General features: G+C 37.2%; 2 protein-coding genes across 3 annotated transcripts; both read left to right on the top strand.

Moving 5' to 3' along the window:
- The first annotated feature begins 4,459 nt into the window (after positions 1 to 4,459).
- Positions 4,460 to 7,869, top strand: LOC113336908. Of its 2 annotated transcripts, none has more exons than XM_026582610.1 (2): positions 4,460 to 4,620; positions 4,848 to 7,869. In XM_026582610.1, exon 2 carries the CDS (start codon positions 5,063 to 5,065, stop codon positions 7,382 to 7,384), a length of 2,322 nt encoding a protein of 773 aa, XP_026438395.1. In that variant the 5' UTR covers positions 4,460 to 4,620; positions 4,848 to 5,062; the 3' UTR covers positions 7,385 to 7,869. The 2 variants fall into 2 exon arrangements, with proteins under 2 accessions (XP_026438395.1, XP_026438394.1); XM_026582609.1 differs by having other exon boundaries at positions 4,843 to 7,869.
- Positions 7,870 to 8,110: 241 nt separating this feature from the next.
- LOC113336703 lies at positions 8,111 to 12,800 on the top strand. Its single transcript, XM_026582350.1, has 8 exons — positions 8,111 to 8,330; positions 8,603 to 8,893; positions 9,341 to 11,520; positions 11,619 to 11,888; positions 12,005 to 12,085; positions 12,180 to 12,291; positions 12,411 to 12,477; positions 12,553 to 12,800. The coding sequence occupies exons 1-8, from the start codon at positions 8,258 to 8,260 to the stop codon at positions 12,575 to 12,577; spliced, it is 3,099 nt and encodes a 1,032-aa protein (XP_026438135.1). The 5' UTR covers positions 8,111 to 8,257; the 3' UTR covers positions 12,578 to 12,800.
- Positions 12,801 to 17,418: the final 4,618 nt, after the last annotated feature.

The following is a 17,418-nucleotide window of genomic DNA, read 5'->3' as shown; positions in this document are numbered from 1 at the left end:
GAAGACTTTACCCACCCAAAATGTTATGTGTGTTTGTGATTTTGATATGTGTTTCACTTATGTTTTAGCTGGTTGGGAAGGCACGACTAATGATGCAAGAATTTTCATGGAAGCAATCATCAATCCACAATCAAAGTTCCCCACCCCCTGAAGGTGAGCTTTCACTATTGTTATACTTCATTGGTTTAGTTAGGCGAATTAGATTACGGGGTTGGCCATGAGAATTGAATTTTTGTTACTAGTCTAGATTGTTTAAGAATACTAGTCTAGGTTAAGCGAATAAGTTTTTACATATAGGAATGAAACAAAGGATTACATAGTTTCTGGGCCCTTCCAGTGAAGAGTATGTATATTCTATTATAGATTGTTGCCATATTGACAACCCCAAAGTTGGCCATTCTTCTGACAATACTAATAGTAATAGTAGTTCTGTCAGTACTAATGGTAATGGATTGGTCTCACAAGTGTGAATGGAAACTTGTTTGTCCTGACATTAGTGAATAGAAACCGATTCATTAGTGAATTCAGTTAATGGAAACTTGTTTGTCCTGATAAATGTGCGCAATATTATTATTTTTGTAAGCATAAATTTTTTTCTAATCCACCCTCCATCCTTGGATCCTGGTTCCTCCACTGATTTCAATTGCTTGAATGTGTCAGGCATAACTACAAGTCGCATTGCAGAGGAAATTAATTGTTCCAAACTGCAGGTGTTGGTGTATGTGTATGTGTTGGTCTAGGCGGTGTATATAAGTTTTTACTCACTAAGTTTTATTATTTGAACAGGAAAATACTATGTGGTAGACTCGGGATATTCTAACTGCTGGGATATTTAGCACCATATAGAGGAGAGCGGTACCATCTCAATGATTATCAAGGAACCATGGTACCTTGTAGCGCAAGGAAAAAATTTAACCATGCACACTCGTCGTTGCGTAATATAATTGAACGATGTTTCGGTGTACTCAAAGCTCGCTTTCCTATTTTGAAGATGATGCCGTCTTACAACTTGCATAAGAAAAGGACATCGTTATAGCTTCATGTGCGATACATAATTTTATTAGGAAACACGCTATTACAGGAGGTTTATTCATCGAATATGGAATTAATGATATGATTATCGAAGGTGAAGGACCAAGTGATATTTGTGAAACTGGTACTTATGTCAATTTATCTGCTAGTGAGGCTCAAAGAAGATGTTGTGACATGGATTCTTATCGAGATGGGGTTCGCCTAGGCATGTCCATGTATTACCGTCTTCCATTATGAAAAATGTGTATTAACTTTCGTAATTTTAAACCATCCCATACTAGTACAATTGCAAAACCATTATGCTTGGTATTTATGGGTTATAATTTTTTTTAAGGATTACCGTAATATTGTTGTTATTTATGGGTTATACACTGTTGTTTAAGGATTCACCTACCAACCATTAATAACTACAAGTACCATAAGAAAAAGGAAGTGTAGTTCGTTTCTATATGGAGGAACAAGAACAAACATAAATAAAAATATGATAAAAAAAATTGTCTTCTGCTTTGGTTATGTTGCCAAACTTGCTTAATAACTTTTTTTCTTAAAAGTCATGCAATTGCCAAACTAACTTATCTACTTTTTAGCTTATGAGAAGTACTTCTGCGAAGTCATGAAACATTTCTGACTTCTACTTCTGTATCCAAACAAGCTATAAGAGAAGAAAAAAAAATCGGCTTATCACTTCTGAAAAAGTAACTTATGGCAGACCCGTGTACGTACAATCCTCTATCTCGTGACTCTCGTCGGTTTTTCCCTCCGTATTTTCTCACTTTCCTTGTTTCTCGTATACTGTGATATCATATTAAATTAGGTAAATCAATTCTTCCCATAAATTGATAGATTCATGTAAAATCTTTTTATTTTGTTGTAAATCGTTTTGTTATGTTATTGAGATTTGAAACCCAAATCTCCAAACAATTTAATATTTTGGATAAATATTTTTTAATTGATTTTGAAATACTGTTCAGGATCTGATCATAAAGATGGATGTATTTTGATTGTTGTTTTCTTAGAATTACAAATTAAAGTTTGCTATTTATTTTTCCTGATCATCATGCCAATGAATCGGATTACAACCTTTTAATATTGTCTCATCAGTCAAATGACTAGGATTGATTGATGTGTATTGTATATTTGTTTTACTTAGGTAAAAAAAGTCTACCAAAATTTTGAAGCTAATCTAGCTATAGAAGATTAGTTCATAAAATAACATATAAAGTTAGAGAAAAATGTCCATGTTTAAGTTGAAGATGGGAATTGTTTGGGCTTCAGATCGAGTTATATTATTGTGTGATGATTTAAAATTAATAGCTAAACAAAAACATATCGATGGATAAATTTCAAGTTTCTCAAAAATGATAAATCCATGGATTTTGTGTGGGTTTGTGGAATCACAACACCCACATATATTCATTTTCATGCCACGACTATACCAGAAACTATGACTTTTCAAATCTCTTTTACCATACAAGCTTATTCTTACTTTTCTCTTTTTAGAAGCGCCTCTATTTATGGTATCCAAACACCCCATAACTACGTCTCCCCACTGAAGCAAAAGCTTGGTTTAATGAAAAGGAATTAAAAGTTCCCAATTTTACGCTTCATAAGCAGATAGTCTGCTTAATAGTAGTCATAAACTCATATTTTGTCTTAGGCCTTTTCCCATTCATTATGCAATTCATGTTTTTCCATGTCTCTCGAACAATCACAAACAACATGATAAACCACAACTCTTTTCTTTTGTCGTTGAAACATACTGATCTCCATGCAACGATTAAAGAAGAAAAACTAAGCGGCATTACCTAATTCACTTTGCAGGAATTAATAAAGTAATTCCACAACTTCTTAACCCATAAGTATTGAATGGAAAATATGATGCATATTTTCTTATGAGATTGATAACATTAACTCCTCTTTGTTGCAACATAACTCTAGTAAGGATATAATTATGTGAAGTAGCCAAATAAAGAAACATTACCTTTAGGGGAATATAGTTACCATCCAAAAAATCAACATGTTAGAGCACTGCTCAATTGAACCCACCAAGCGTTGGTATGTCAAGTTTACTTGTCAAGTTTATTTCTAAAACTCCGTCACTTGAATTGGTTACTAAAGTCAACTTCGTTTGGATAGACTTAAGATATAGAAGTGTTAAGGCAATTTGTAGTTACTCATTGAAGACATGAAGACATATTGAAGATAAACGAAGACATCATCCTTCAGATTGAGGTTAATAGTTATTGACTTTGCTTTGTTCCATTTAAATCAAGTTATTTCAGTCGTATTCATTGAAAATATAACATCCTAAGTTTGTATCCATGACTTTAGTTGTTTACATGACTTGATCATTCATTCATATGTGCTAAGTATCGAATGAGGAAAATAACGTAAGGACCTGCCAAGCAGGTTAATGCCATTTGACCGATTAAGTGATGCTTATGCACATAATGACTTAATTAATTAAATCAAACACTAAATATAATAATTTATAAAATAATAATTTGAAAGATATTTTAGCATCATCAATTAAATCTGGGAAAAATACGCGAACTCGACTAGTAGAATACGCCAGTATGATGCCGTATGAATCCATTATGTCATCTGGAGCCAGAAGGTAACACAATAGTAATCCGAAACTAACCAGGTAAGTCAAACAACTTTCACCAAAATTGAGGATTTAATAAATTTAAAATAGCCTCCAGGAGTCTTGCACTTGTAATAATAAAAACTTTTTATTTAGAAAGGTGTATTTTGTTAAGTGAAAAGGTTGTGCCTCAAAATTTTATTACCGTGAATTTCGATTACATTATGATTTATTACAGAATTAGCACTAAATTTACAAATTTCAAAACTTAAAGAAAAGAGAAACTAAAACCGTACTAAGATTTCACATTCCGCTAAAAGAAATTGACATCTTGATAATGTTTCAAACTAATTTGTTTCTCGATCTCTTAAATCTTGATCAATGACATATCTGATGTCAGATGCTTCCATATAGAAAAGTAATATGCCCAAGTTGATATTTTAGCGACCAACACCGGTTCTATTTGTCCAAAACATACTTGATAATAATGCAGCAACACCATCATAAAGCGCCGTTAAAGCTAATAAGTCTTTATAACATAAATGAGCTATCAGACTGATCAGAAAAATAAGAATAACAAGATTACTAAGTGGGTCATCAAATTCTATCAAGTAATAAAAACTGACTCTCACAAGTTGAGACCCCCGGGTCATATGGCTGTTCATCAGGGACCCACCTTTTTCACGTGGGATTCACCGAATACCTACAGGGGAGTGTTTTTTCTTTTTGGGTCCAGAATTGTTGTTTGAAGAATGAGATTGAAATAGATATGGTCGTCGTAACTTCTCGCGTAGGATAATAACCTTTGGTAACAACGTAATTTCACTTAAGCGGGAAATTGGTTCAGTTTCCAACCGCTGAATAATAAACTTTAGAATTAGAAAAAAAAAAATTACCCTATCTAGGGTTTTAGAAAAAGAGTGTGTGTGTGAGAGACAGTAAAGTAAACCCCTTCGAAAATTCTGCATTTAGATCTATCTTTCTTCTTCGGCAAGAAACAAGTAAGTAACTAAATCCATCTCTTTTATTCCAGAATCCTTCATTTTATTCTCCAAAATATCTCTGTTATGGTTTCTCCGCACTCAATTTAGGGTTTTCATTTTGGTATTCTGGGATTTGATTTTGTTCTTGTTTCGGGTTTGTTTGAGTTTGTTTTTCTACCGTTTTAGGTCATTCTGGGGTTTGGGTTTTACTAAAGCCATGTTTTTTCTTTTTTTATGTAGCACAGGACATAACAATCTATCCATTTCTAGGGCAAAAATTGGATTTTTGATTATTCATTTACAGCCATGAGTAATCCACCAGGATTGCGAGTTTATCTTGTCAATAATGAAGCTTTTTATAAAGTAAAGAGGGAAAAGGGGCAGAATTGAGTCGGACTTTGGGAAGAAATTAAGGTCGGATTTTGCGAGTTTTGGGTCAGGGACAGTGCTGTTCGAGGATATGGAGGCTAACCAGCAAAAGCAACAACAACAGCCGGAACCAGTGCTTCCTAATGGCCAGAATAAGTTCTGGACTTGTTGTCCTATTTGTAATATAAAGTACCAATTTAATAGAGAGGTGATGCTAAGAGTTCTTCGATGTCAAGGTTGTTTGAAACCTTTTATTGCTTATGATATGAATGCTCAAGCAGTGCCACCACCGGGAGGTAATAGTGGGTCTTTATCTGCAAAGAAAGATGTAGTGAGACAGGATGATTCACTGATGTGCAGAGAAACTATGCAGAGTAATGGTGGCAATGCAGCAATGTTGTCACAGCCATCCATCAAAGCTAGTGAGGATGCAGGAATGTTCTCACAGGCATCCATCAAAGCTAGTGTGGATGCAGCAATATTATCACAGACATCCACTAAAACTTTTGTCACAGCAGCAGTGTTATCACAGACATCCACTAAAGCAAGGGGTGATGCAGCATCATCATCACAGTCATCTATTAAAGCTTGTGGCAATGCGGCATCGATATCACAGCCATCCACTAAAGCTTGTGGTGATGCGAAAAATTTATCACAACCATCCACTAAAGCTTGTGGAAGTGTAGCAATGTTAACACAGCCATCCGAAGAGGGTCCCAAGAGGTTTTTTGACTTCGACGTGTATAGGAGTGAAGCATGCTTTGCACCTGATCAGATGTGGGCCATGTATGATGATATAAATGGCATGCCCAGATGCTACGTCCGCATCAAGAAAGTTTTTTCACCTGGTTTCAAGGTGCTCGTCGTCTGTTTAGAGTTTACATCTGAGGACCAGTTTGAGATTCATTGGAGCAAGAGTGGGTTGCCCGTTGCTTGCGGGACGTTCAAATACAAGAAGATTGATACGGTTGAAGATATACGTGCATTCTCCCATAGGATTATCTGTGAAAATGGTGCGGTAGGAGGTACCTATAAGGTTTATCCCAGAAGAGGTGAAACTTGGGCCATCTTCAAGAACTGGAACATTAATTGGACTTCCGATTCAGACAGCAATAGAGACTACGAGTATGAATTAGTGGAAATACTTTCAGATTATACCAAGGAATCAGGCCTTTGGGTCGCCTATTTAGATAAGATTAAAGGTTTTGTAAGCCTGTTTAAACACAATGTCATGAATTGCTTTCACATACTGTCGAATGAACTTCTACGATTCTCGCACAGGGTTCCTTCCTTCAAAACGGCTGGTTTCGAATGCAAGGAAATCCCTGAAGGTTATTTTGAACTTGATCCTGCTACCCTGTATCGTAAGCATGTTCGAATTTCTGATCCTGCTGACATGAGAGGAAATGTTAAAATTATCGATTCCATGATTAATTGTTCTCTTAAATCTGGAGCAATTAAGAAGCCCCGTTCAAAGAAGAGAAAAGAGACTGAAGGAAGGGACCCCACGGATGCTGGGTACTCGAAAGGTGGAAACGGGTTGGTGAATGTGTGCAGTGAGAAGCCAAGCGAAGAATGTACTGCTTTATCATTGGGCAAGACCTCTGGAGTTGCAGATGGGTCGAAAAGTTGCGAAGCTTCAAATTTTCTGGGTGATGCTATGGACATGAGTCCAGATGGTATGGATGTTGCCAAGCAAACCTCTCCAGAGTCTTCGATGGACCTTTGTGCAGTTCCAGAGGCAGAATTTTATAGTTTTGAAGATGACAAATCGCAGGACAACTTTCAGGCTGGTCAGACATGGGCTTTGTACAGTGAGTTAGATGACTTGCCCAAGCACTATGCTCAGATAGATTGTATTGAATTGTGCCCAGATTTTAGAATGGAGGTAAAATGGCTGGAAGCATTCACCCCACCGAAGGGCGTGATTCAGTTGCCTGATAAGAAAATGCCCATGAGCTGTGGAACTTTCAAAGCTAATGAAACAGGGGTGTTTAGTGATACCGCTGCTTTCTCTCATTTGTTAACAGGAGTATCTGCTAACAAGGAAGATATGTACGAAATCTATCCAAAGAAAGGAGAGGTATGGGCTTTATACAGAAACTTCAAGTTCGACTGGAAGTGCTCCGACTTGAGGAAATGTAAGTATGATGTGGTTGAAGTTCGAGAGGTATACGATGATCGTTGGGTTATAGTGTTGGTTTTGGAACAGGTTACTGGTTTCAAGACAGTATTCCAGGCTAAAACTGAAGCTGGGCGTGACTTCATCATGGCTATACCATGGATTGAGTTGTTTATATTCTCTCATCAAATTCCTGCTTTCCGTTTGACAGAAGCAAGATATGGAAGTTTGCGGTGCTGTTTGGAGCTTGATCCCAAATCGATACCAGCTTGTTTAATTTCTTCGAAGTAAATGGTTGTACGAGGGTCTTTTATTCCATCCAACTCCATATGCGCAGATCCCTTTGCGAACATAAACCAACTTTACCTAGTGCCTAATGATAGTGGAGGAGGATACTCGTATGTCTTTGTAGAGGAGCTTCTTGGAGTTGTATTCCAGAATTGTAGGTGTCAGGTCAGTTCTCTTTTGTAGTTATGCTGCCATGCTTACAAGCTTGTATGTATGCATGTATGGTGGCGCATTTTGTTGCTGGGCTGGCAGTAAATGTGAAAGGTGTTACATCTGTATGTAAACTTACACCACTTATTTGCAAGGGTGAAAGGACATGGAACTTCTATTTGGGCATGTGTGCTGCTGTTCTTTGTTTGTACTTAATTGTAAATTTTGTTATAAAATCTGCAGGGTAACTACACAATCCGAAATGTTTTTTTTCCTTTTCTGTCTTCAATCAGGATCATGTATATGTTTATGTTTGGATAGATCAAATGTTGTAAGCTGAAATGTTGTGGGAATTTTACGGTTCTGATGGACAGATTAGATGAATGACGCAATTCTTTCTTACAGTCCAGTTAAATCCTGTACTCGGGAGCTTTTTCTCGGTTGTACCGGCAGCAAAGTTTAAAAAAACGTTATATAGGGGCCGTGATAACGTTAAAACGACGAAAAATAAAAGGAAATTTATATTTGATGAATCGTACTTGGTACTCTTTCCAGTTTCCACGTCATACTCAAGGAAAAAACTGTTCGAATTTTGCTCCTCCTTCTTCTTCTTCTTCTCCTCAGTTCTTCTCACTCAAAATCCTCATTCTTTTTTTCCCTCCAAAACAAAAAAAAAACAGTCATAGGGTTTCGTATGATTGTATATCCATTATTACTAACAATTCGATGGAAAGTGATACTTGCAGAAGCGATGCCCTAGCTCAGTTCCCCTCATCTTCTTCGTCGCAATCGGTTCTAGGTATTTTTTTTTTCAGGATTTTTTTCTTTCCTTTTTATACATTAAAAGGGGACATTCGTGATGCCTTAATTATGACACAATGTGGATCACCTTCACGCACACACACTCAAAAGAAAAAAAAAGAAAAAACCTTTACAGTTATTTGTGAATTTTTATTGTTTTTTCAGGTCAGGTGAGTCGTTCCCACAAGTTAGATAGTATGGTTTTGTAATGTATGTTTGTGTTTCTTCAGATGACATTAACTGATTTTGGTTTTGAATTTTGTGAATTAGGGGGAGATTTGTCCAAGGATGATGAGAAAGCAAAAGAATTTGGTTTACTCAATGATACTGTGAGATATGGGGATGAAGAATTTGAATCTCAATTTGAAACTCAAGAATTAGAAGATGCAGATTGTGGTGGGTTTTCTGAAAGTGATGGAGAAGGAACAGATACGACTGTAGTATTGGAGGAGGATGGTGACAATGATGATGAATGCCGTAGTGGTGTCACTCCAACCAGTTTTAGGAAGAAGAAGGACATTGTTTTGGGTTCTGACACAGCGGCTGACAAGTGTGCTTCAGGTTTGTATGAATTCAACTTATGCTAAGAACTATAATTCCACTTCGAGATCCTTTGTTTTCTGGTGTTCATTACAATTCTTTACCGGGCAAATGTAACACTGCGACTAGATGGTAGTGCATCAATTATGTCTTAACAGTCTAGCCCTTGCTGGTGGGGTTTTATGTTACGAAACTGTAAGATTGATGTGAACTTTGTTGTTACTAGGGGTAGAGGTGGTGATGGATTAATAGCTGGTTCGGTTCACTGGGTGATGAACTTTGTTTTAATGTAGTCACTGATGCCCGAAAGTTTTTTTTTTTTTTGATCAGTGCCCAAAAGTTATTGGTGGCAAGGAAAGTCCTTTTAGGGGTAGAATGACACCTTTAGTGTATTTTTTTTACCTGGTTAGCTACTATAAATGAGGTTATATTGGTAAACTAAATTGCAGGTATTTGTCATTGGCTCAGGATCTGTGAAAAAGAGCTGTATGTCAGTATCTAACAATGTGTCAAAGAATCTTGGGGATGATGAAGAGATGGCTGATACAAGAAATCCAACTCCAGTCATAACTAATTTTATAGATGATGCCAAAAGTGATCGTAGTATGTGCAATGGCAACATGAAAGGAGGTAGAACAGTCGGTGCTAATTCAGTAGTGAAAAAGCTTTCTTTCGAAGATACCTCAGATTTGAAAAATTTCTCATTCAAAGATAATGAGAGTACTGATGGAGCACAAGATACAACTTTGTCAGTTGCTTTCAATCATCAACTCGCGGGGTTAAGCTATCTTGATTCAGAAGAACCTGGAGAATGGACTCAAAACAATGCTTTAGATATTGTGGATAAGTTTTTGTCAGTCAACGACTTAAAGATGTCTCAAGAAGCTGTTCCAGAGAAAGCTAGTAATGAGAATAACTTTTCTGTATCAAGGACCAAGGATACTCTAGAATTGGCTAAGAGAATAAATATCAGGAGCCCAACAAGAGATGCGAGTATCTTTGATTGGCGTGATATCCCTGAGGATGAGGAAGCAGGAATTTCCTCCTTTAAGAATAAGAAAAAAGACAGAAATTCCTCCTGTAAGAAGAAGAAAGAAGGTTTGAACCTCGGTAAAAGAATGATGAGAGTAGCTCGTTCAGACCCCAGTTTATTGTTAGATGACCCCAAAGGAGTAAGCAAAGGCATTGAAACATCTGAATTGGAGATCAACAACAGTTTCGAGTTTAACAAACAACTAGATGCAGTAATCCAAGAGAAGCTGCCAGAAGTAACTGGTATTAACAATGATGTAATGGATACGTATGATGTTGGTTTTGATACCCAAATGGCTGCTGAAGCTATGCAAGACTTGCTCTGTGGGGCCCCTGCCAGTCATGATAGTGATAGTTCTCACCAACTTCCAGAAAACACTATTGTTTGTTCTCCCAGGGGTGATCTTGAGATAAATTCTTGTTTAAAGCATGACTTGGTTCATAAGAAGCATCGTTCTACTGATCCAGGTGCTGCAATTAGACAAGATAAGAAAATGAAGATAGTGGAAGCGAAATCACGTAATGAAATCACATCCGTAAAATTAAGGGGGAAGCAACGGAAACCAGCTTCAGGAGAGAAGCGAAAAGCAAAGGGCAACTTGAAACGGGAGGGTGCATATTCGGGCACAAAATCCGCTAAATCTGCCGACAGTAAAACGACTGTGACAGAACAGGAAATGAGAAGCGTCAAAGGGGACAACAACAGTTTGGACAATTTGTTAGAATCAAATGAAAATCTTTCACTAAACCGAAGTCTGTTGCAGGAGGTCGGTACGTTCACACCTATTGCTTGTCGTACGAGGCGATCTAGAGCAGCAAAACCATTGGAAGGACTGAACTTATCTACCAATTCTGTAGAAGCAAAATATCTGTTAAGTGGGATCAGTCATAGTTCTGGAAAGAGTCCTAATTTAAGAGTCAAATCCCAATTGCCAAATATAAAGGAGCAGAGTCAGCAAATCAACCGAGATCTTGGAGGACTTCATGAAGTAAGCGACTGCCGTCGGAGCAGGAGATCATGTTCAAATGTAGCTGTTCACTTGAACAGAGATGGTAACTTAGATGATCAGCCCAACGTGACAACGGAAGAAATCAACTTTGGGTTTATTCCAAGGAGGAAAAGGTCAAAATGCAGGGTCAGAGGTTCTTTTAACAGTGAAATAAAAAATGATGCTGGGTCAATCTTAACCCCTGATCCATCTATATGCTCTCGCGGAAAGAAGTTTGGAGAAACCATGGTGGGCAAAAATTTATGTGAATCAGGTCTAGCTGATGGTACTATAAACTGTTCTATAACTGTTGTGAATGGGAATTTGGGTCCTAAAGTTTTGGGTAAAACCAAGTCATCAGGAGACTGTGGGAAAGAAACTGAAGTATTTATGTCATCTAATGAAAATGATGCAGCATCACCGGTCTTTACGCAATACTATTGCGGGAAAAAATCTAGGAAGAAAAGCCTGCTAAGACCATCACTCGCAGAAGAACTTACTTGGTTAGATTCTATTGAAGCATCGCCTAGCGTAGTGAAGGATCTGAGGAAAAGGAGAGATATGGCCAGCGTGCGTGTCTTGTTTAGTAACCACTTGGGCGAGGATATAATAAAACATCAACAGAAGGTATTCCATTTTGCTTTATTATTCATCTTCCATAGTTTGTAATTTGTGAGTTATAGATTTCCAGTGCTCACACATTGGTTGGTGTTTATTTCTTGTAGATTTCAAGACGGTTAGGCATTTGCATTGCATCATCTTCTTCAGAAGCCACACACTTCATTGCTGATCAGTTTGCACGTACAAGGAATATGTTAGAAGCAATTGCTCATGGTAAACATGTGGTTACACATCTTTGGCTTGAAAGCTGCGAACAAGCTGGTTGTTTAATCGATGAGAAAAATTACATACTAAGGGATCCCAAAAAAGAAAAAGAGATTGGATTCAGCATGCCAGTTTCATTGGCACGTGCGCGCAAAAGTCCACTTTTACAGGTACATTCTAAATCCCAGGTTTAGTGCTATATAAGTTACTTTCGAAGTTATTAGGTACCATTGATCTGTGACACAATGGGTTGCCCGTTGCTTGACCTGAAAGATTAAATTTGCAGGATAAACAAGTTTTCATCACACCAAATGTAAAACCTAGTAAACAACTGGTCTCAGACTTAGCTAAGGCAGTGCATGGTCAGGTATGCAAACCGTTTTAGAACTGTTTACATGTATTTACTGCTCTTTTGACTGAAAACAAGATAAAAATAAATTTCTATTGATAACGTTTTCCAGATTGTGGAGGAAATGGGGAAATATGCGAAGAACAGTAACAAAATTCCAGATGATCTTTTGGTATTTTCTTGTGAAGAAGATCACAGAATATGCATGCCTCTCGTTGAGAAAGGTAAAAAAAAAATTGTTTTCACATATTTACTCTACTTTTCCTATATGAAAAATCTATTTGCTTTGTATACCAAGCAAGACATGTTTACAGATTTCTCTACTCTGACTTCAAAAATGCAGGAGCTGCAATTTATAGTTCAGAGATTCTACTGACGGGGATTATTGTTCAGAAACTGGAGTATGGGAGGTCAGTATTCCTGATAAAATATGAATTCTTTGTTGTTGTTTGGTCTCTAACTTCCTTTGATTCTCTTGATAACAGACATCGACTCTTCAGGGATCAATAATAGGAGGATTTACCCACCACCACCCAACCAGAAGAATGATACAAGTTAAAACACTCAGTTCCTTGTTGTATCTTGTTCTCGGATGTAAATTATCTTCATTTTTCTATGTTTTTCTTCATTCTCTCCCCATTTTTTTGTTGTTGTATATCGTGGGAGTTCTCTTCAAACGTGGTTCTGTTGTATATCCTCTTGGTGCGTTTAAAGTTCATCAATTTTGTCTTTAGCTCCTTGCTGCATTTAAAGTTCATCTTGTATTTCAGTTCTGTGCCACAGTTCCTTACTGCAGCCAACCTTTCAAGGTTTTCTACCAGCTCAAATTGCACAAGGTTTACAACTTTACATGACTTAAACGAAGAATATCCGAGGACAAATAAGGCAAATAAGGACACAAACAAACTTTAATACATGCTGCCGTTTAGAATGGGATCCACGGTAACATCATTACTTACGCATAGATGTTATAACTATTTCTGTCGTGTAATTATTAAACCACGTTCTTGAAAGAAGATCCGAGGACATTATGATCGGGTCGGAGGACCCTATATATATATATGGTGATTTTGTGTCAATGTGAAACATGATCTTTTTCCAATTTAACACAAAAATATTGAATTCGGTGTCTGTCTATTAATGAAAATTCGAAAATGCCTTTCAAAAAGGACGTTTTTTTCTTTTTAGTTTAATTATTTTCATAAATAAGTGAAACAGGAAGGGTATATGTGGAAAACGGAAAAAAAAAAAAACAAAAAATCGGGTCATGAATTAAAATGTTGAGGCCATTTTTGTCAAAATCGAGTTAGAGGTTTTGGGGTCGAATTCCGGCCACCTCCAAAAATCTCAATCTGTTTTTTTTATATATATTTTCTTTCTTGTTCTTCTTCCTCTTCTCCATTTCTTCTCAGAAAAATCAAATCGACGGGATTTCACTCAGATAATCATTTCTTTTCAAACTCTGAGGAAACTAAAGGTTGTCATTGCTGCTACTAGGGTGGAACAAATCGACATCGGCAGATGGAGAAATGGAGGTGCTGTAATGGTGAGATCGAGAAGAGGTTGAGTGGGTTTCGATGGACTTGTCAAACAGTTTTAGTGAATATCTTCCACACTCAATCTGTGGAGATTAGGGTTCTATTTATATGAAAAGATAATGAGAGTTGTTACAAATATTGTTACAGAATTTCAACTTTTTCAAAGAACTGATTAACAACTTCTCCTAAAAGAACGATTGCTTAGGCTAATGATTAGTGCTATTTACTAGGTCACTTGACTGATTGAGAGTATTCAAAACAGACAAGTCTATTATCCTGGACACCCCCCTCAAGTTGTACCTGAGTTGTCGAATGTGCAACTTGTTTCGAATAATCTGAAAACGCAGTGAAGATAGCCCTTTGGTAAAGATATCCGCTAACTGGTCCTTTGAACTGATAAACCTGACATGGACCTGTTTACTTGTTACTCTTACCCTGACAAAGTGGTAGTCTATCTCCATCTGTTTCGTCCTTGCATGGAACATCAGATTTGTTGTAAGATATGTTACACGTAAGTTGTCACATCGTAAGGTGGGCGTGGAAGTAATAATCCCTAATTCAGTTAGGATTGAATGGATCCATATAACTTCTGAAGTGGCAACCGCAACACCCATATGTTCAACTTCCGTACTCGACTTCGAAATTGTCTTTTGTTTTCTTGTGCTCCAGGATATTAAGTTGCCTCCAAAATATATGCAGTATCCACTAGTTGATCTGCGATCATCCAAACTGCCAGCCCAATCTGCATCTGAGTAGGCATTAAGTGAAAAATATTGAGATGACCGCAGATGAAGGTCATAGTCCACTGTGTGTTTGAGATATCGGATAATCCTTTTGACAAGCTCCTAGTGTTCAACATAAGGATCATGCATGTACTGACAAACCTTGTTTACAACCACTGAGATATCAGGTCTTGTCAGATGCACATACTGCAGCGCACCCACTAGACTTCGATATAACGTTGCATCCTTAAATCGTTATCTCCCTTGTTTCTAAATTTTGGTATTAGAAGCTAACATGGTGCAAACAGGTTTTACACCATCCAGTTTAGTACGCTGCAAAAGATCATCCACATATTTTCTTTGAGTGAGTACCAAGTTTTCCCCTTGTCTGATGACTTCTACTCCTAAAAAGAGGGATAAGTCACACATATCCTTCACAACAAAAACAGCACTAAGGTCAATAATTAGCTGTTGTACTTGAGCTGAATGCGACCCTGTGACAATAATGTCATAAACATACACTAAAAACATAAGTGATAGAGTTTGATGTTTGAAGTACAAACAACGAGCTGTCTGCAATAGAACCCTTGAAACCCAGCTGTATTAGATAACCACTAAGCTTTGAAAACCAGGCTCGCGGAACCTGTTTGATGCCACATATAACTTTATGTAATTTACACACATGATTAAGATAGTTAGGATCAACATAACCTGCCAGATGCTTCATATAAACGTCCTCCTCTAGCTGACCATAAACGAATATTTTTTCAACATACAACTATCACAGTTGCCATTGATTCATCACAACTATTGACAGAACTAGATGTATTGTGCAGGGCTTAATAACAAGGCTGAAAGTCTCCCGTAATCAACGCCTTCTTGTTGGTTAAAACCCTTATCTACCAAGCAAGCTTTATATTGTTTTATACTTATATCTGGATTTTGTTTCACACGAAAAACCCACTCAGAGCCAACAACATTCATGCCCTTCTCATACTTCACCAAAGAATACGTTCCATTGCGAATAAGACCATTATCTGCACATCCATTGCCTTTCTCCATTTAGGATTTTTACGCGCATTGGAATAATATGTTGGTTTCATAAACTCTGAATCTGGTAGGGGATGTTTTGTTGCCGTAAAACACAATTTCTGGACAGGCTTTGTAATACCAGACTTAGCTCGTGTGACCATAGGATGAGGTCAGTGATTTCTATTATCCGTCTGCTCATGCTGTTGAACTGGTTCTTCACGTATTGAGTTGGCATACGAGGTTTTTGGATTGATGATTGTTTGTTGCTAACGGAAGAATCAGTGATGAATAATGGAGGAAATAGGGTTTAACTCAAGTCTGAAATTGCAGTAAGATGGTTCGGTGTTTGAGAAGAATTAACAGGTTAGTGGTGTTAGAGCATTTCTCGGTCAAACTCGCATGTGTTGCTATCTCAAGCACGTTTGTCAATGATAGTGATCAAAACTATAAGTCTTGATTTCTACTCTACTATAGCTAAGGTTTCGGACTAGGATAGAAAGTGTAGTTGAGCTCAAGAACTCCATGACAATCATCATACAATACGAAGGACTACTCAAGGAACCGGTGGATCTTCATCGACTAAAAGGTATGTGGAGACTTGAAATTATCTATCACTCAAAAGTCTATTTATCTTCTATCTTGAGACAAAAGTCGTTTTGCTATATAGACTTAGATTATAGACATTTGGTATTTCTAGTCGAGCTTACCCCACCTATCTATTTCTCGAAATATGTGTTGGTAAAGCTTTCGCTTTAGCCAAGTTCATCTTTACCTAGTGACGAAAGTCATGTTATGTTTCAATCACTTTGAAAATTGCTCTGACAAAAAATGGTTTGTGAATAACAACTATATAACGTCCTCTGAGAATGTTTCAATGATTGAAATGAGAGTTTAGAATATATAACCATTGATGGATATAAGCATTGTTGTGGAAACACATATATGTGTAAGTCCTATTCCTTGAACCAAAGTTTGCGAACTTTGTTGATCAAGATAACCGGAATTGTTTGCACAGTTCGCGAACTCAGACCGCGAACTGGCGGAAGTTCTCATCCGAGAATATCTGCTAGAGTTTGAAAACTCACTCAGCAAGCTCAGTCCGCGAACTGGCGAAGTTCTCAAAACCTAGAATTTCTGTTGGAGTTTGTGAACTCCATCCGGGAACTTAAGTCCGCGAAGCCAGCCCGCGAACTTGAGTATGTTATATCTAAAAACGATTGTTTTTGAACTCATCTTTATTGATTAAGGAATGTTTTTGCAAACCGTGGCTATAAAGTTCATGAACCTATTCGAGTGAATAAAATTGTTTTTTGCTTAGATTGTGTCTTGTGAAGTTACATAAGATCTAAGCAATTGAACAACTCTCTAACTAGTTCATTTGAGTCATTTGAACTAGTTATGGTGAAGAAGAATATGGTTGACATGAAAGTGATCATATGGCTAACCATTTGGTTAACTATTGTTGAACCAACTAATGTACAAGTTTGGGTACGGTTACACAAGCCCAGGAACGTGCATTTCATTTGTGTATAACAAGCTATGTTTTCGATCTAACGGTTGATAAATATTAGCTTGAATCTAAATCAGGTTTTCATCTAATGGTGAATATTGAATGCTTTTTTACTAAGCTAACATTGATTGCAAACCCTGATTTGAAAGACTATATAAGGGAGAACTCTAGCAACTAGGAAAACTAATCCCCACACATTCTGTGTGATACTAGTTGTGCTAAGCTAGAGTCGATTCTCCTTTAACCTCTGGTTTTCTTTTCTCAAACCGGTTTAACGACTTAAAGACTTCATTGGGATTGTGAAGCCAGACCGATACTACTTTTCTTGTAGTTGCGTGATCTGATCTTGCTGTTTCTATCGTACGAGTACAATTGTAATAATTGGCTTGAGATTTCTATCTCCGATAGGCAAGATAAAAAGTAATCACAAACATCTTCATCTCATCGTTTGTGATTCCACAATATCTTTTTTCGATGCGTTGATTAAGACTATTGTGAGGTGATTGATAATACTAGGTTGTTCTTCGGGAATATAAGTTTTGATTATCA

The sequence above is a fragment of the Papaver somniferum genome, unplaced genomic scaffold, assembly GCF_003573695.1.
Source record: "Papaver somniferum cultivar HN1 unplaced genomic scaffold, ASM357369v1 unplaced-scaffold_154, whole genome shotgun sequence".
Lineage (NCBI taxonomy): Eukaryota > Viridiplantae > Streptophyta > Magnoliopsida > Ranunculales > Papaveraceae > Papaver > Papaver somniferum.
This window is presented reverse-complemented; position numbering and strand designations above follow the sequence as displayed.

Excerpts from the sequence above, each read along its gene's own strand:
- LOC113336908 (XM_026582610.1), top strand. The coding sequence starts at position 5,063 with ATGGAGGCTAACCAGCAAAAGCAACAACAACAGCCGGAACCAGTGCTT.
- LOC113336703 (XM_026582350.1), top strand. The coding sequence starts at position 8,258 with ATGGAAAGTGATACTTGCAGAAGCGATGCCCTAGCTCAGTTCCCCTCA. Across the intron at positions 12,292-12,410 it reads CATGCCTCTCGTTGAGAAAG|GAGCTGCAATTTATAGTTCA; the intron begins GTAAAAAAAAAA and ends TCAAAAATGCAG. Across the intron at positions 12,478-12,552 it reads CAGAAACTGGAGTATGGGAG|ACATCGACTCTTCAGGGATC; the intron begins GTCAGTATTCCT and ends TCTTGATAACAG.